The following is an 18,541-nucleotide window of genomic DNA, read 5'->3' as shown; positions in this document are numbered from 1 at the left end:
TCTGAACTTCCAGTTACTCATTGTGAGGTGGAACTGCAGCAACTATATTTGGTGCAAAATTTCACGTTGATGGAAGCTGAGATGTCCTGCAGTCTCAGAGGGACAGAATTCTGGGGTATCTCCCTTTGGCCTATGAGGAATGAAGATTTAGTCCCTGAGGGTTTTGTCAAAATTTATAAGATGTAAGAAATGGGGACGTCTTTAGGCCATGAGTCAAGGCCTAGATGTGTAAAGAAAACAGCTTCTGACCCAGGGCTCATGAAGTCAGCATAGTGTCAGAGGCGATGGTGGAGTGAGCATAGTATGGTCTTTGGAACCATTCCTTCCCCAAATTTCTTCATAGGCCAAGTATGCGCAACAAGGGGGCATCTCGGGCCTGATGAGCAGAGTCCTGAAGAGACAAAGGGGCAGTCCTGAGGAAGAGACTTGACAGGGAGGAAGGAGCCACCATTTTCACTGCTGAGAAAATTACTCCTCCCTAGTAAACCATAGGATTTTCCTTGGTCCAGTGAGAGTTTTCCTGAGTGAAGAGAAAAGAGAGAGAAAGGGACTGATGTGTTTTCTGTTTCTACCACCTGAAGTGATTCTGAAATTTTGGGGGACAGGAGAATTATCTTCAGAATAATGAGCAATCCAGATGCCACGATTACACATGAGAGACTGGAAGTTCTTATCTCTGGGGGGTAGGCACTAGGCATTGATATTCGTTAAAGCTCATTCACTGATTACAAAGTAAGACAAATAAATACTCTGCTGCAAGATTTCTTCGTGACACTTTATTTCACACACAATTAACTTCTCTTCAGCACAAACAGCTCTTGGATCCCTGGCTATAGACACACTGTAACTGAGTCTTCCAAATTCATTCTTCTGGATGTAAAAGAGGACATAAGCCTGTTGACCCAAAGGAGAAGAGATACCAGAGGCAGTGACCTCGGCATCATCCATTTTATACCACTGGCCTTCTTGAGCTTTGACATAAGAGAAGTAATGTCCGTTGTGACAACTCCACACAGCGTGGACCAGCACAGCATGGAGGACATAGACAAGAGGTCCTGTGTTCTGCTGAGACATGTATGGCTGCATGTCAAGGCACTCAAGATATTGCACATTCTTGGCAAGTTTGTTGCCTGTGACATCGGAGAATCTCTTCAATACAAGGATGAGGAAATTGGCAGAAGTGTGTAAAGTTAACGTCTTGGAGGCAGGCGCCTTCTGGAGACAAAGAGCACAATGATAGGCATTCTCTCCATTGAGTTCTTCGGGCTTCACCAACTGTTCCAAAGCTTGCTTGACACTCTGAGCTGCCTGGATATCCAGGGCGATGTCCAGGTAAGGGTCAAAGGTGTCTGACATGCCGTGGCAGTGGAGACACTTGATTTGAGATCTCCAGTACCCTCCAAATATTTGGTGGATGAGGGTGGTGTCCTTGGAGTGATGATCTACCTGCTTGTGCCCGGGAAGGCATGCCTTTTTCATGGCATCCACAGTGAACATGAGAAATTCATGGGCATCTTCCTGCTTGCCTCTATGGAAGCCAGCAGCCAATGCCTGTGAGGGCTGGATGACATGGCCAGGACGGTAGAGGGCCCGTGTGATGTGAGCTTGCATAGTACAGAGCATGCAGCCCTTGTGACGATGACACGTTTGAGAGTGCTCCCGGGACAGCATGTAGTTGGCAAGGGGCGGTGTGTATGTCAGGCACTGCAGGGAAGCGTTCACGTAGCAGGTATTTCCCATATTCTGGAGCCCAGCCCCCACCGCAGCAGGTCTCCTGCTACTCAGAGGAAGCTTCTCCCTGGGAGCAAGCTGTCTTGCCACAGGAGCCAAATCATCACAGAAGTCGACACGGGTCTCACATGAGAGTGGTGACTTCTCAGGGAGAGAAGTCCGCTGGATTTCAGCAAAAGCTGCATCTGGCCGAGAAGATGTGAGTTTTGAAAAGTGGTTGAACTGCCACTCACCTCCCGAGCAGAGTGAGTCGTCCTCCATGTCGCCTGGAACAAGGATCACAAGGTTTTTCTGCTGGGACCGCAGGTTGCAGAAAGACGCTATCTCTTCCGAGAGAGTCTTCAAATGACGAGCTCTCTGGCCGCATCAGCCCTTATAGAACTCACCCCCACCAACCGCGAACACCCCACCCACCCATCAGGTGCTCCATAAACCGATCAAATATCAGCACTCAATTAAGGAATGAGTCACAGGGTGTGTCCCCTTGCATCGCTGGGAATTCAACAGACACAGCCCACATCATGACTTCTAGAACACCTGAATCAAATTACTCCTCAGGCTGATAGGCACATGTAACATGAGTGTAACCGGGTTGGGACAGTGGCCACACAGTTGCCTTATTTTAGGTAAAACAATGTCAGGGAAGAAATCTTTACCTATGAAACCTATGTGTGTGTTTGTGTATGTGTGTGTGTGTATGTGTGTGCGTGTGCGTCCGTGTGCGTGTGTGTGTGTTTGTGCCGGGATGTACTTCCAAGTATGTGCTTTTGGCAGATACCATCATCCTCTCAGCGATGGAAGGACAAGAAGTCGGAAGTGCGCTTTCTGACCTGAGAATAGTCAATGAAGTACAGTAATTAGCACAGTGTATTTCTTCCTTAATAAGAAAGGAGAGATCCGTGGAATCAAACAGTCCATTCCAGCGATAACCTTTCCACGTTCAGCCTATTGATTCTCTATCCGAGTGAAATTACCTGCCAGTGGAGAACAAGACCAGTCTTTGCATGAAATGCTCTTGTGGAAGCTAGATTGCCAAATAAGAAAGCATCAATGGTAGAAACATGCACTGAAGTTTGAAGAGATACTCAGTGCACAATGTAGAGTGTGAAAGACTTTGGGGAAATCATGCAATCACCGAGAGACTAATTGATGACATTCCGCAAATTTATGTTTGCCAGAAAAGAGAGATGGTCATGACATTGTATAGTGTGTGGTTTCGGACGTGCGACGGCAGTTTAAGAAAACATGAAACAAAAAATTTGAGAAATCACAAGGTATCCCAAGTATGACCTTTGGTTTATTAAAGAATTGACGAAAATAACAACAACGTGTCTCACATCATGGGTGATAATATTTTCATACGTATGTGATAATGGATCAACATTGGATAGAGATGAAATGAAAAGTTCTAAATTTGACAAAAGCAAACACCAAAAACTGCACCGTCAAAAAGCCCGGGTGACGGGTGTGAGGCCCTGTCTCAAGAAGCAAACACCGGAGAGATTTAAAAGCAGGGAGTGAAACCGAGGATAGCTTAACATTGTTAATACTGGCCCTTGTTTCAGTGGGAAAAGGCAAAAATAAGCCGTGTGTGTCCTGGATTCTCGCATCAATTGTTCAGGATCTGAGATGTTGCCTCCATTTCCAGTTACGCATGGTATGGTGGAACTGCAGTTAGCACATTTGGTGCAAAACTTTTAATGCTGACGAAAATGGACATGTTCCCTGAACTAAGAGGGACAGAATTTGGGTGTGTCTCCAGGCTCTCTGGCTTACCAGGAATGAAGATCCTGGCTCTAGGGATTTCCCCATAATGTCTTAGACAGTAAGCAACAGGACATTATTGAGGTCCGGCGCCAAGGCCTCGAGGTGTAAAGAGACAGCCGTGGCCTCAGGGCCCATGAAATTAGGATGATTTTAAGGAGAATGGTGGAATGAGAGGACTGTGACCTTTGGCCCCTTTTCTTTCCCTTTACTTTTCATGGGCCAGGTGTGCTCCATCAGAAGGCTTCCTGTGCCTGATGTAAAGTGTCCTGGGTGAAGAAAGGGCACTGCTTAGAAAGGTGCTCCACAGGGAGAAAGGAGCCACCATTTTCAGGAGAATGATCCCCAGAAGCATGAACAATCCAGATGCCATGGCTTCACACAAGACGCTGGAGGGTCTTATTCTTGGAGCTGGGACCTGGGCATCGGTGTTCTTTAATGCTCATAAGTGATTTTGAGGGGAGCCCAATCGATAACCTTTCTGGGAGTCATGTTCATCAGACTGTAGTTTTCACACACGTCACACACAGACCCTGTTCGTATGCACATTTGGGTGCTTGAGCAGGGTTGCGCCCAAGATTCTGTGGTTCTACGGAGCCCTGAGTTGTGTCCTGGACTGCTTTCCTCAGAGGTTGGTCAACTTTGATCACTGCACCTAGCAAGAAAGGGACCATGAAATCTAATCAGCAAATACAGAAAAGGAAGGGACCATTTCCCACAATTAGTTCCACAGGAACACCATGTCGGATAAATAAGTCTGATTGCAGGACAGGGTCTGTGCTTCAGAGGTACAGCTTTCGCAGCTGGACGAATGACCTGGAATCTGCACATATGCCGTTTTTAAACACACCAAATGAGATTTATTTCAGGGCTGACTGAATGTATTTCAGTTGAGTACACACACTCCAGTGTTGCATTTCCTTTATTATCAATAAGACTTTGTTCCAAATGACTTCCATGGCAGAGGGAAAATTTTCTGTTTCGACTCATTGGAAGTGGACACCGTGAAACAGGCAAGTCGGTCTGTCTGTTTCCGGCGTTATGTGGGTTCCAGCAAGAGCACAAGTCCCAGGGCGTCTGAGGTCCATTCAGAAACCAAACTAAAATGGGGGAGCCAGGGTAAGAAAGAAGAGCACCGTTCCTATCTTCCAATTGAATTCCAGTTTCCATCATTCAAGGTGGCGAGAATGATCCACGGATGTCCCACATGAGCAAAATTTCACCTTCTCTTGCCGACCAACAACTGACGAATGAAACACACCCCAAGAGAAAATAGTAAACCCTGTCTCCTGCAATAACCTCACACGTAAACCTACACGTCAATAGGTCATATTCAGAAATACACACTGAATGTCATCTACCATGAACACAGACACACAGACAGTCCCTCCAGAGGTTCGGAAGACTCACCACTCCAAAACTTGATGTTTCCCAGGTGTGGGCTCATCCTGAGACGCAGCCATCACTATCCAGTTGTCCCTGTTGTAGAGACAGAATCTTGGGCTCCTCATTACTTTATGTAGGATTGACGGTGTTCGTGTTTGTGTGGGTGTGTGTGTGTTTCCGTGCACGCTTGTGGGTGTATTTCTGTTTGTGTGTGTGTGTGTGTGTGTGTGTGCGTGTGCACCCCTACGTGTGGGTCGGCACTTAAACAGAGATCACTGGCACACAAGCAGAGCCCTCTTGCTGTGTTTGTTCTTCCCTTTGGATCTCCTGGTCCTCCCTTGCAGAGAAGCGAGTGTGCCCGTGTTCATGGACTCCTGATCTGTCGGGTTCGTCGAAGAGAGGTTTAGCAGGGAGCTTTGCTGTTCAGGATGATGGTTTTTCATCCCACACTTGTATTTTGATTGATGAATCACAAGTACGTTGGGAGGCAAGGTACCTTCGACTTTTCTGACGTTGAACTCAGGCTTCGTTTTGTTTTGCTCTTGGAGGAATTTCCAGTGGTCTAGGGTGCTTTCCTGAGTGTCTCTTTCCACCAAGTGCTCGCCCAACTCGGTTACCTGGAGGCAGGGGTGGTCTCTCTTGAGCTCTCCTTGCGTTGCTCGCCTGTCTGTGTCTTCAGCGCCAAGGGCTCTTGGTTCCCTGCCTCTTGACACACTCTCACTGTGTCTTTCCCATTCACTCTTCTGGATGTAAAAGAGGACATAGGCCTGTTGACTCAGGGCAGAAGTGATGCCAGAGGCAGTGACTTCGGCATCATCCATTTTATACCACTGGCCTTCTTGAGCTTTGACATAAGAGAAGTAATGTCCGTTGTGACAACTCCACCCAGCGTGGACCAGCACAGCATAGAGGACATAGACAAGAGGTCCTGTGTTCTGCTGAGACATGTATGGCTGCATGTCAAGGCACTCAGGATATTGCACATTCTTGGCAAGTTTGTTGCCTGTGACATCGGAGAATCTCTTCAATACAAGGATGAGGACCTTGGCAGAAGTGTGTAAAGTTAACGTCTTGGAGGCAGGCGCCTTCTGGAGACAAAGAGCACAATGATAGGCATTCTCTCCATTGAGTTCTTCGGGCTTCACCAACTGTTCCAAAGCTTGCTTGACACTCTGAGCTGCCTGGATATCCAGGGCGATGTCCAGGTAAGGGTCAAAGGTGTCTGAAATGCCGTGGCAGTGGAGACACTTGATTTGAGATCTCCAGTACCCTCCAAATATTTGGTGGATGAGGGTGGTGTCCTTGGAGTGATGATCTACCTGCTTGTGCCCGGGAAGGCATGCCTTTTTCATGGCATCCACAGTGAACATGAGAAATTCATGGGCATCTTCCTGCTTGCCTCTATGGAAGCCAGCAGCCAATGCCTGTGAGGGCTGGATGACATGGCCAGGACGGTAGAGGGCCCGTGTGATGTGAGCTTGCATAGTACAGAGCATGCAGCCCTTGTGACGATGACACGTTTGAGAGTGCTCCCGGGACAGCATGTAGTTGGCAAGGGGCGGTGTGTATGTCAGGCACTGCAGGGAAGCGTTCACGTAGCAGGTATTTCCCATATTCTGGAGCCCAGCCCCCACCGCAGCAGGTCTCCTGCTACTCAGAGGAAGCTTCTCCCTGGGAGCAAGCTGTCTTGCCACAGGAGCCAAATCATCACAGAAGTCGACACGGGTCTCACATGAGAGTGGTGACTTCTCAGGGAGAGAAGTCCGCTGGATTTCAGCAAAAGCTGCATCTGGCCGAGAAGATGTGAGTTTTGAAAAGTGGTTGAACTGCCACTCACCTCCCAAGTAGAGTGAGTCGTCCTCCATGTCGCCTGGAACAAGGATCACAAGGTTTTTCTGCTGGGACCGCAGGTTGCAGAAAGACGCTATCTCTTCCGAGAGAGTCTTCAAATGACGAGCTCTCTGGCCGCATCAGCCCTTATAGAACTCACCCCCACCAACCGCGAACACCCCACCCACCCATCAGGTGCTCCATAAACCGATCAAATATCAGCACTCAATTAAGGAATGAGTCACAGGGTGTGTCCCCTTGCATCGCTGGGAATTCAACAGACACAGCCGTCATCATGACTTCTAGAACACCTGAATCAAATTACTCCTCAGGCTGATAGGCACATGTAACATGAGTGTAACCGGGTTGGGACAGTGGCCACACAGTTGCCTTATTTTAGGTAAAACAATGTCAGGGAAGAAATCTTTACCTATGAAACCTATGTGTGTGTTTGTGTGTGTGTGTGTGTGTGCGTGTGCGTGCGTGTGCGTGTGTGTGTGTTTGTGCCGGGATGTACTTCCAAGTATGTGCTTTTGGCAGATACCATCATCCTCTCAGCGATGGAAGGACAAGAAGTCGGAAGTGCGCTTTCTGACCTGAGAATAGTCAATGAAGTATAGTAATTAGCACAGTGTATTTCTTCCTTAATGAGAAAGGAGAGATCCGTGGAATCAAACAGTCCATTCCAGCGATAACCTTTCCTCGTTCAGCCTATTGATTCTCTATAAGAGTGAAATTACCTGCCAGTGGAGAACAAGACCAGTCTTTGCATGAAATGCTCTTGTGGAAGCTAGATTGCCAAATAAGAAAGCATCAATGGTAGAAACATGCACTGAAGTTTGAAGAGATACTCAGTGCACAATGTAGAGTGTGAAAGACTTTGGGGAAATCATGCAATCACCGAGAGACTAATTGATGACATTCCGCAAATTTATGTTTGCCAGAAAAGAGAGATGGTCATGACATTGTATAGTGTGTGGTTTCGGACGTGCGACGGCAGTTTAAGAAAACATGAAACAAAAAATTTGAGAAATCACAAGGTATCCCAAGTATGACCTTTGGTTTCTTAAAGAATTGACGAAAATAACAACAACGTGTCTCACAGCATGGGTGATAATATTTTCATATGTATGTGATAATGGATCAACATTGGATAGAGATGAAATGAAAAGTTCTAAATTTGACAAAAGCAAACACCGAAAACTGCACCGTCAAAAAGCCCGGGTGACGGGTGTGAGGCCCTGTCTCAAGAAGCCAACACCGGAGAGATTTAAAAGCAGGGAGTGAAACCGAGGATAGCTTAACATTGTTAATACTGGCCTTTGTTTCAGTGGGAAAAGGCAAAAATAAGGCGTGTGTCCTGGATTCTCGCATCAATTGTTCAGGATCTGAGATGTTGCCTCCATTTCCAGTTACGCATGGTATGGTGCAACTGCAGTTAACACATTTGGTGCAAAACTTTTAAAGCTGACGAAGATGGACATGTTCCCTGAACTAAGAGGGACAGAATTTGGGTGTGTCTCCAGGCTCTCTGGCTTACCAGGAATGAAGATCCTGGCTCTAGGGATTTTCCCATAATGTCTTAGACAGTAAACAACAGGACAGAATTGAGGCCCGGCGCCAAGGCCTCGAGGTGTAAAGAGACAGCCGTGGCCTCAGGGCCCATGAAATTAGGATGATTTTAAGGAGAATGGTGGAATGAGAGGACTGTGACCTTTGGCCCCTTTTCTTTCCCTTTAGTTTTCATGGGCCAGGTGTGCTCCATCAGAAGGCTTCCTGTGCCTGATGTAAAGTGTCCTGGGTGAAGAAAGGGCACTGCTTAGAAAGGTGCTCCACAGGGAGAAAGGAGCCACCATTTTCAGGAGAATGATCCCCAGAAGCATGAACAATCCAGATGCCGTGGCTTCACACAAGATGCTGGAGGGTCTTATTCTTGGAGCTGGGACCTGGGCATCGGTGTTCTTTAATGCTCATAACTGATTTTGAGGGGAGCCCAATCGATAACCCTTCTGGGAGTCATGTTCATCAGACTGTAGTTTTCACACACGTCACACACAGACCCTGTTCGTATGCACATTTGGGTGCTTGAGCAGGGTTGCGCCCAAGATTCTGTGGTTCTACGGAGCCCTGAGTTGTGTCCTGGACAGCTTTCCTCAGGGGTTGGTCAACTTTGATCACTGCACCTAGCAAGAAAGGGACCATGAAATCTAATCAGCAAATACAGAAAAGGAAGGGACCATTTCCCACAATTAGTTCCACAGGAACACCATGTCGGATAAGTAAGTCTGATTGCAGGACAGGGTCTGTGCTTCAGAGATGCAGCTTTTGCAGCTGGACGAATGACCGGGAATCTGCACATATGCCGTTTTTAAACACACCAAATGAGATTTATTTCAGGGCTGACTGAATGTATTTTAGTTGAGTACACACACTCCAGTGTTGCATTTCCTTTATTATCAATAAGACTTTGTTCCAAATGACTTCCATGGCAGTGGGAAAATTTTCTGTTTCGACTCATTGGAAGTGGACACCGTGAAACAGGCAAGTCGGTCTGTCTGTTTCCGGCGTTATGTGGGTTCCAGCAAGAGCACAAGTCCCAGGGCGTCTGAGGTCCATTCAGAAACCAAACTAAAATGGGCGAGCCAGGGTAAGAAAGAAGAGCATCGTTCCTATCTTCCAATTGAATTCCACTTTCCACCATTCAAGGTGGCGAGAATGATCCACGGATGTCCCACATGGGCAAAATTTCACCTTCTCTTGCCGACCAACAACTGACGAATGAAACACACCCCAAGAGAAAATAGTAAACCCTGTCTCCTGCAATAACCTCACACGTAAACCTACACGTCAATAGGTCATATTCAGAAATACACACTGAATGTCATCTACCATGAACACAGACACACAGACAGTCCCTCCAGAGGTTCGGAAGACTCACCACCCCAAAACTTGATGTTTCCCATGTGTGGGCTCATCCTGAGACGCAGCCATCACTATCCAGTTGTCCCTGTTGTAGAGACAGAATCTTGGGCTCCTCATTACTTTATGTAGGATTGACGGTGTTCGTGTTTGTGTGGGTGTGTGTGTGTTTCCGTGCGCGCTTGTGGGTGTACTTCTGTTTGTGTGTGTGTGTGTGTGTGTGTGCGTGTGCACCCCTACGTGTGGGTCGGCACTTCAACTGAGATCACTGGCACACAAGCAGAGCCCTCTTGCTGTGTTTGTTCTTCCCTTTGGATCTCCTGGTCGTCCCTTGCAGAGAAGCGAGTGTGCCCGTGTTCATGGACTCCTGATCTGTCGGGTTCGTCGAAGAGAGGTTTAGCAGGGAGCTTTGCTGTTCAGGATGATGGTTTTTCATCCCACACTTGTATTTTGATTGACGAATCACAAGTACGTTCGGAGGCAAGGTACCTTCGACTTTTCTGACGTTGAACTCAGGCTTCGTTTTGTTTTGCTCTTGGAGGAATTTCCAGTGGTCTAGGGTGCTTTCCTGAGTGTCTCTTTCCACCAAGTGCTCGTCCAACTCGGGTACCTGGAGGCAGGGGTGGTCTCTCTTGAGCTCTCCTTGCGTTGCTCGCCTGTCTGTGTCTTCAGCGCCAAGGGCTCTTGGTTCCCTGCCTCTTGACACACTCTCACTGTGTCTTTCCCATTCACTCTTCTGGATGTAAAAGAGGACATAGGCCTGTTGACTCAGGGCAGAAGTGATGCCAGAGGCAGTGACTTCGGCATCATCCATTTTATACCACTGGCCTTCTTGAGCTTTGACATAAGAGAAGTAATGTCCGTTGTGACAACTCCACCCAGCGTGGACCAGCACAGCATAGAGGACATAGACAAGAGGTCCTGTGTTCTGCTGAGACATGTATGGCTGCATGTCAAGGCACTCAGGATATTGCACATTCTTGGCAAGTTTGTTGCCTGTGACATCGGAGAATCTCTTCAATACAAGGATGAGGACCTTGGCAGAAGTGTGTAAAGTTAACGTCTTGGAGGCAGGCGCCTTCTGGAGACAAAGAGCACAATGATAGGCATTCTCTCCATTGAGTTCTTCGGGCTTCACCAACTGTTCCAAAGCTTGCTTGACACTCTGAGCTGCCTGGATATCCAGGGCGATGTCCAGGTAAGGGTCAAAGGTGTCTGAAATGCCGTGGCAGTGGAGACACTTGATTTGAGATCTCCAGTACCCTCCAAATATTTGGTGGATGAGGGTGGTGTCCTTGGAGTGATGATCTACCTGCTTGTGCCCGGGAAGGCATGCCTTTTTCATGGCATCCACAGTGAACATGAGAAATTCATGGGCATCTTCCTGCTTGCCTCTATGGAAGCCAGCAGCCAATGCCTGTGAGGGCTGGATGACATGGCCAGGACGGTAGAGGGCCCGTGTGATGTGAGCTTGCATAGTACAGAGCATGCAGCCCTTGTGACGATGACACGTTTGAGAGTGCTCCCGGGACAGCATGTAGTTGGCAAGGGGCGGTGTGTATGTCAGGCACTGCAGGGAAGCGTTCACGTAGCAGGTATTTCCCATATTCTGGAGCCCAGCCCCCACCGCAGCAGGTCTCCTGCTACTCAGAGGAAGCTTCTCCCTGGGAGCAAGCTGTCTTGCCACAGGAGCCAAATCATCACAGAAGTCGACACGGGTCTCACATGAGAGTGGTGACTTCTCAGGGAGAGAAGTCCGCTGGATTTCAGCAAAAGCTGCATCTGGCCGAGAAGATGTGAGTTTTGAAAAGTGGTTGAACTGCCACTCACCTCCCAAGTAGAGTGAGTCGTCCTCCATGTCGCCTGGAACAAGGATCACAAGGTTTTTCTGCTGGGACCGCAGGTTGCAGAAAGACGCTATCTCTTCCGAGAGAGTCTTCAAATGACGAGCTCTCTGGCCGCATCAGCCCTTATAGAACTCACCCCCACCAACCGCGAACACCCCACCCACCCATCAGGTGCTCCATAAACCGATCAAATATCAGCACTCAATTAAGGAATGAGTCACAGGGTGTGTCCCCTTGCATCGCTGGGAATTCAACAGACACAGCCCTCATCATGACTTCTAGAACACCTGAATCAAATTACTCCTCAGGCTGATAGGCACATGTAACATGAGTGTAACCGGGTTGGGACAGTGGCCACACAGTTGCCTTATTTTAGGTAAAACAATGTCAGGGGAGAAATCTTTACCTATGAAACCTATGTGTGTGTTTGTGTGTGTGTGTGTGTGTGCGTGTGCGTGCGTGTGCGTGTGTGTGTGTTTGTGCCGGGATGTACTTCCAAGTATGTGCTTTTGGCAGATACCATCATCCTCTCAGCGATGGAAGGACAAGAAGTCGGAAGTGCGCTTTCTGACCTGAGAATAGTCAATGAAGTATAGTAATTAGCACAGTGTATTTCTTCCTTAATAAGAAAGGAGAGATCCGTGGAATCAAACAGTCCATTCCAGCGATAACCTTTCCACGTTCAGCCTATTGATTCTCTATAAGAGTGAAATTACCTGCCAGTGGAGAACAAGACCAGTCTTTGCATGAAATGCTCTTGTGGAAGCTAGATTGCCAAATAAGAAAGCATCAATGGTAGAAACATGCACTGAAGTTTGAAGAGATACTCAGTGCACGATGTAGAGTGTGAAAGACTTTGGGGAAATCATGCAATCACCGAGAGACTAATTGATGACATTCCGCAAATTTATGTTTGCCAGAAAAGAGAGATGGTCATGACATTGTATAGTGTGTGGTTTCGGACGTGGGACGGCAGTTTAGGAAAACATGAAACAAAAAATTTGAGAAATCACAAGGTATCCCAAGTATGACCTTTGGTTTATTAAAGAATTGATGAAAATAACAACAACGTGTCTCACAGCATGGGTGATAATATTTTCATACGTATGTGATAATGGATCAACATTGGATAGAGATGAAATGAAAAGTTCTAAATTTGACAAAAGCAAACACCGAAAACTGCACCGTCAAAAAGCCCGGGTGACGGGTGTGAGGCCCTGTCTCAAGAAGCAGACACCGGAGAGATTTAAAAGCAGGGAGTGAAACCGAGGATAGCTTAACATTGTTAATACTGGCCTTTGTTTCAGTGGGAAAAGGCAAAAATAAGGCGTGTGTCCTGGATTCTCGCATCAATTGTTCAGGATCTGAGATGTTGCCTCCATTTCCAGTTACGCATGGTATGGTGCAACTGCAGTTAACACATTTGGTGCAAAACTTTTAAAGCTGACGAAGATGGACATGTTCCCTGAACTAAGAGGGACAGAATTTGGGTGTGTCTCCAGGCTCTCTGGCTTACCAGGAATGAAGATCCTGGCTCTAGGGATTTTCCCATAATGTCTTAGACAGTAAACAACAGGACAGAATTGAGGCCCGGCGCCAAGGCCTCGAGGTGTAAAGAGACAGCCGTGGCCTCAGGGCCCATGAAATTAGGATGATTTTAAGGAGAATGGTGGAATGAGAGGACTGTGACCTTTGGCCCCTTTTCTTTCCCTTTACTTTTCATGGGCCAGGTGTGCTCCATCAGAAGGCTTCCTGTGCCTGATGTAAAGTGTCCTGGGTGAAGAAAGGGCACTGCTTAGAAAGGTGCTCCACAGGGAGAAAGGATCCACCATTTTCAGGAGAATGATCCCCAGAAGCATGAGCAATCCAGATGCCGTGGCTTCACACAAGACGCTGGAGGGTCTTATTCTTGGAGCTGGGACCTGGGCATCGGTGTTCTTTAATGCTCATAACTGATTTTGAGGGGAGCCCAATCGATAACCCTTCTGGGAGTCATGTTCATCAGACTGTAGTTTTCACACACGTCACACACAGACCCTGTTCGTATGCACATTTGGGTGCTTGAGCAGGGTTGCGCCCAAGATTCTGTGGTTCTACGGAGCCCTGAGTTGTGTCCTGGACAGCTTTCCTCAGGGGTTGGTCAACTTTGATCACTGCACCTAGCAAGAAAGGGACCATGAAATCTAATCAGCAAATACAGAAAAGGAAGGGACCATTTCCCACAATTAGTTCCACAGGAACACCATGTCGGATAAGTAAGTCTGATTGCAGGACAGGGTCTGTGCTTCAGAGATGCAGCTTTTGCAGCTGGACGAATGACCGGGAATCTGCACATATGCCGTTTTTAAACACACCAAATGAGATTTATTTCAGGGCTGACTGAATGTATTTTAGTTGAGTACACACACTCCAGTGTTGCATTTCCTTTATTATCAATAAGACATTGTTCCAAATGACTTCCATGCCAGTGGGAAAATTTTCTGTTTCGACTCATTGGAAGTGGACACCGTGAAACAGGCAAGTCGGTCTGTCTGTTTCCGGCGTTATGTGGGTTCCAGCAAGAGCACAAGTCCCAGGGCGTCTGAGGTCCATTCAGAAACCAAACTAAAATGGGCGAGCCAGGGTAAGAAAGAAGAGCATCGTTCCTATCTTCCAATTGAATTCCAGTTTCCACCATTCAAGGTGGCGAGAATGATCCACGGATGTCCCACATGGGCAAAATTTCACCTTCTCTTGCCGACCAACAACTGACGAATGAAACACACCCCAAGAGAAAATAGTAAACCCTGTCTCCTGCAATAACCTCACACGTAAACCTACACGTCAATAGGTCATATTCAGAAATACACACTGAATGTCATCTACCATGAACACAGACACACAGACAGTCCCTCCAGAGGTTCGGAAGACTCACCACCCCAAAACTTGATGTTTCCCAGGTGTGGGCTCGTCCTGAGACGCAGCCATCACTATCCAGTTGTCCCTGTTGTAGAGACAGAATCTTGGGCTCCTCATTACTTTATGTAGGATTGACGGTGTTCGTGTTTGTGTGGGTGTGTTTGTGTTTCCGTGCGCGCTTGTGGGTGTACTTCTGTTTGTGTGTGTGTGTGTGTGTGTGTGCGTGTGCACCCCTACGTGTGGGTCGGCACTTCAACTGAGATCACTGGCACACAAGCAGAGCCCTCTTGCTGTGTTTGTTCTTCCCTTTGGATCTCCTGGTCGTCCCTTGCAGAGAAGCGAGTGTGCCCGTGTTCATGGACTCCTGATCTGTCGGGTTCGTCGAAGAGAGGTTTAGCAGGGAGCTTTGCTGTTCAGGATGATGGTTTTTCATCCCACACTTGTATTTTGATTGACGAATCACAAGTACGTTCGGAGGCAAGGTACCTTCGACTTTTCTGACGTTGAACTCAGGCTTCGTTTTGTTTTGCTCTTGGAGGAATTTCCAGTGGTCTAGGGTGCTTTCCTGAGTGTCTCTTTCCACCAAGTGCTCGTCCAACTCGGGTACCTGGAGGCAGGGGTGGTCTCTCTTGAGCTCTCCTTGCGTTGCTCGCCTGTCTGTGTCTTCAGCGCCAAGGGCTCTTGGTTCCCTGCCTCTTGACACACTCTCACTGTGTCTTTCCCATTCACTCTTCTGGATGTAAAAGAGGACATAGGCCTGTTGACTCAGGGCAGAAGTGATGCCAGAGGCAGTGACTTCGGCATCATCCATTTTATACCACTGGCCTTCTTGAGCTTTGACATAAGAGAAGTAATGTCCGTTGTGACAACTCCACCCAGCGTGGACCAGCACAGCATAGAGGACATAGACAAGAGGTCCTGTGTTCTGCTGAGACATGTATGGCTGCATGTCAAGGCACTCAGGATATTGCACATTCTTGGCAAGTTTGTTGCCTGTGACATCGGAGAATCTCTTCAATACAAGGATGAGGACCTTGGCAGAAGTGTGTAAAGTTAACGTCTTGGAGGCAGGCGCCTTCTGGAGACAAAGAGCACAATGATAGGCATTCTCTCCATTGAGTTCTTCGGGCTTCACCAACTGTTCCAAAGCTTGCTTGACACTCTGAGCTGCCTGGATATCCAGGGCGATGTCCAGGTAAGGGTCAAAGGTGTCTGAAATGCCGTGGCAGTGGAGACACTTGATTTGAGATCTCCAGTACCCTCCAAATATTTGGTGGATGAGGGTGGTGTCCTTGGAGTGATGATCTACCTGCTTGTGCCCGGGAAGGCATGCCTTTTTCATGGCATCCACAGTGAACATGAGAAATTCATGGGCATCTTCCTGCTTGCCTCTATGGAAGCCAGCAGCCAATGCCTGTGAGGGCTGGATGACATGGCCAGGACGGTAGAGGGCCCGTGTGATGTGAGCTTGCATAGTACAGAGCATGCAGCCCTTGTGACGATGACACGTTTGAGAGTGCTCCCGGGACAGCATGTAGTTGGCAAGGGGCGGTGTGTATGTCAGGCACTGCAGGGAAGCGTTCACGTAGCAGGTATTTCCCATATTCTGGAGCCCAGCCCCCACCGCAGCAGGTCTCCTGCTACTCAGAGGAAGCTTCTCCCTGGGAGCAAGCTGTCTTGCCACAGGAGCCAAATCATCACAGAAGTCGACACGGGTCTCACATGAGAGTGGTGACTTCTCAGGGAGAGAAGTCCGCTGGATTTCAGCAAAAGCTGCATCTGGCCGAGAAGATGTGAGTTTTGAAAAGTGGTTGAACTGCCACTCACCTCCCAAGTAGAGTGAGTCGTCCTCCATGTCGCCTGGAACAAGGATCACAAGGTTTTTCTGCTGGGACCGCAGGTTGCAGAAAGACGCTATCTCTTCCGAGAGAGTCTTCAAATGACGAGCTCTCTGGCCGCATCAGCCCTTATAGAACTCACCCCCACCAACCGCGAACACCCCACCCACCCATCAGGTGCTCCATAAACCGATCAAATATCAGCACTCAATTAAGGAATGAGTCACAGGGTGTGTCCCCTTGCATCGCTGGGAATTCAACAGGCACAGCCCTCATCATGACTTCTAGAACACCTGAATCAAATTACTCCTCAGGCTGATAGGCACATGTAACATGAGTGTAACCGGGTTGGGACAGTGGCCACACAGTTGCCTTATTTTAGGTAAAACAATGTCAGGGGAGAAATCTTTACCTATGAAACCTATGTGTGTGTTTGTGTGTGTGTGTGTGTGTGCGTGTGCGTGCGTGTGCGTGTGTGTGTGTTTGTGCCGGGATGTACTTCCAAGTATGTGCTTTTGGCAGATACCATCATCCTCTCAGCGATGGAAGGACAAGAAGTCGGAAGTGCGCTTTCTGACCTGAGAATAGTCAATGAAGTATAGTAATTAGCACAGTGTATTTCTTCCTTAATAAGAAAGGAGAGATCCGTGGAATCAAACAGTCCATTCCAGCGATAACCTTTCCACGTTCAGCCTATTGATTATCTATAAGAGTGAAATTACCTGCCAGTGGAGAACAAGACCAGTCTTTGCATGAAATGCTCTTGTGGAAGCTAGATTGCCAAATAAGAAAGCATCAATGGTAGAAACATGCACTGAAGTTTGAAGAGATACTCAGTGCACGATGTAGAGTGTGAAAGACTTTGGGGAAATCATGCAATCACCGAGAGACTAATTGATGACATTCCGCAAATTTATGTTTGCCAGAAAAGAGAGATGGTCATGACATTGTATAGTGTGTGGTTTCGGACGTGGGACGGCAGTTTAGGAAAACATGAAACAAAAAATTTGAGAAATCACAAGGTATCCCAAGTATGACCTTTGGTTTATTAAAGAATTGATGAAAATAACAACAACGTGTCTCACAGCATGGGTGATAATATTTTCATACGTATGTGATAATGGATCAACATTGGATAGAGATGAAATGAAAAGTTCTAAATTTGACAAAAGCAAACACCGAAAACTGCACCGTCAAAAAGCCCGGGTGACGGGTGTGAGGCCCTGTCTCAAGAAGCAGACACCGGAGAGATTTAAAAGCAGGGAGTGAAACCGAGGATAGCTTAACATTGTTAATACTGGCCTTTGTTTCAGTGGGAAAAGGCAAAAATAAGGCGTGTGTCCTGGATTCTCGCATCAATTGTTCAGGATCTGAGATGTTGCCTCCATTTCCAGTTACGCATGGTATGGTGCAACTGCAGTTAACACATTTGGTGCAAAACTTTTAAAGCTGACGAAGATGGACATGTTCCCTGAACTAAGAGGGACAGAATTTGGGTGTGTCTCCAGGCTCTCTGGCTTACCAGGAATGAAGATCCTGGCTCTAGGGATTTTCCCATAATGTCTTAGACAGTAAACAACAGGACAGAATTGAGGCCCGGCGCCAAGGCCTCGAGGTGTAAAGAGACAGCCGTGGCCTCAGGGCCCATGAAATTAGGATGATTTTAAGGAGAATGGTGGAATGAGAGGACTGTGACCTTTGGCCCCTTTTCTTTCCCTTTACTTTTCATGGGCCAGGTGTGCTCCATCAGAAGGCTTCCTGTGCCTGATGTAAAGTGTCCTGGGTGAAGAAAGGGCACTGCTTAGAAAGGTGCTCCACAGGGAGAAAGGATCCACCATTTTCAGGAGAATGATCCCCAGAAGCATGAGCAATCCAGATGCCGTGGCTTCACACAAGACGCTGGAGGGTCTTATTCTTGGAGCTGGGACCTGGGCATCGGTGTTCTTTAATGCTCATAACTGATTTTGAGGGGAGCCCAATCGATAACCCTTCTGGGAGTCATGTTCATCAGACTGTAGTTTTCACACACGTCACACACAGACCCTGTTCGTATGCACATTTGGGTGCTTGAGCAGGGTTGCGCCCAAGATTCTGTGGTTCTACGGAGCCCTGAGTTGTGTCCTGGACAGCTTTCCTCAGGGGTTGGTCAACTTTGATCACTGCACCTAGCAAGAAAGGGACCATGAAATCTAATCAGCAAATACAGAAAAGGAAGGGACCATTTCCCACAATTAGTTCCACAGGAACACCATGTCGGATAAGTAAGTCTGATTGCAGGACAGGGTCTGTGCTTCAGAGATGCAGCTTTTGCAGCTGGACGAATGACCG

The 18,541-nt window shown here is 47.7% G+C and overlaps 4 protein-coding genes across 4 annotated transcripts; all 4 read right to left on the bottom strand.

Moving 5' to 3' along the window:
• Window positions 1-548: 548 nt before the first annotated feature.
• Window positions 549-2,024, bottom strand: LOC134759057 (ubiquitin carboxyl-terminal hydrolase 17-like protein 6). Its single transcript, XM_063709022.1, has one exon. It carries the CDS (start codon window positions 1,990-1,992, stop codon window positions 715-717), a length of 1,278 nt encoding a protein of 425 aa, XP_063565092.1. The 5' UTR covers window positions 1,993-2,024; the 3' UTR covers window positions 549-714.
• Window positions 2,025-5,147: 3,123 nt separating this feature from the next.
• Window positions 5,148-6,887, bottom strand: LOC101126783 (ubiquitin carboxyl-terminal hydrolase 17-like protein 22). The gene has a single exon (XM_055349737.2). The coding sequence runs from the start codon at window positions 6,744-6,746 to the stop codon at window positions 5,154-5,156; it is 1,593 nt and encodes a 530-aa protein (XP_055205712.2). The 5' UTR covers window positions 6,747-6,887; the 3' UTR covers window positions 5,148-5,153.
• Window positions 6,888-9,895: 3,008 nt separating this feature from the next.
• Window positions 9,896-11,488, bottom strand: LOC129524346 (ubiquitin carboxyl-terminal hydrolase 17-like protein 22). Its single transcript, XM_055349731.2, has one exon. The coding sequence runs from the start codon at window positions 11,486-11,488 to the stop codon at window positions 9,896-9,898; it is 1,593 nt and encodes a 530-aa protein (XP_055205706.2).
• Window positions 11,489-14,637: 3,149 nt separating this feature from the next.
• On the bottom strand, window positions 14,638-16,371 carry LOC129524347 (ubiquitin carboxyl-terminal hydrolase 17-like protein 22). The gene has a single exon (XM_055349732.2). The coding sequence runs from the start codon at window positions 16,228-16,230 to the stop codon at window positions 14,638-14,640; it is 1,593 nt and encodes a 530-aa protein (XP_055205707.2). The 5' UTR covers window positions 16,231-16,371.
• Between the last annotated feature and the right edge of the window lie 2,170 nt (window positions 16,372-18,541).

This window comes from Gorilla gorilla, chromosome 7, assembly GCF_029281585.2.
Source record: "Gorilla gorilla gorilla isolate KB3781 chromosome 7, NHGRI_mGorGor1-v2.1_pri, whole genome shotgun sequence".
In the NCBI taxonomy this organism is placed as follows: Eukaryota; Metazoa; Chordata; class Mammalia; order Primates; family Hominidae; genus Gorilla; species Gorilla gorilla.
The sequence above is the reverse complement of the archived record's forward strand: the minus strand, read 5'-3'. Positions and strand labels throughout refer to the sequence as shown.

Excerpts from the sequence above, each read along its gene's own strand:
- LOC101126783 (XM_055349737.2), bottom strand. The coding sequence starts at position 6,746 with ATGGAGGACGACTCACTCTACTTGGGAGGTGAGTGGCAGTTCAACCAC.
- LOC129524347 (XM_055349732.2), bottom strand. The coding sequence starts at position 16,230 with ATGGAGGACGACTCACTCTACTTGGGAGGTGAGTGGCAGTTCAACCAC.
- LOC134759057 (XM_063709022.1), bottom strand. The coding sequence starts at position 1,992 with ATGGAGGACGACTCACTCTGCTCGGGAGGTGAGTGGCAGTTCAACCAC.
- LOC129524346 (XM_055349731.2), bottom strand. The coding sequence starts at position 11,488 with ATGGAGGACGACTCACTCTACTTGGGAGGTGAGTGGCAGTTCAACCAC.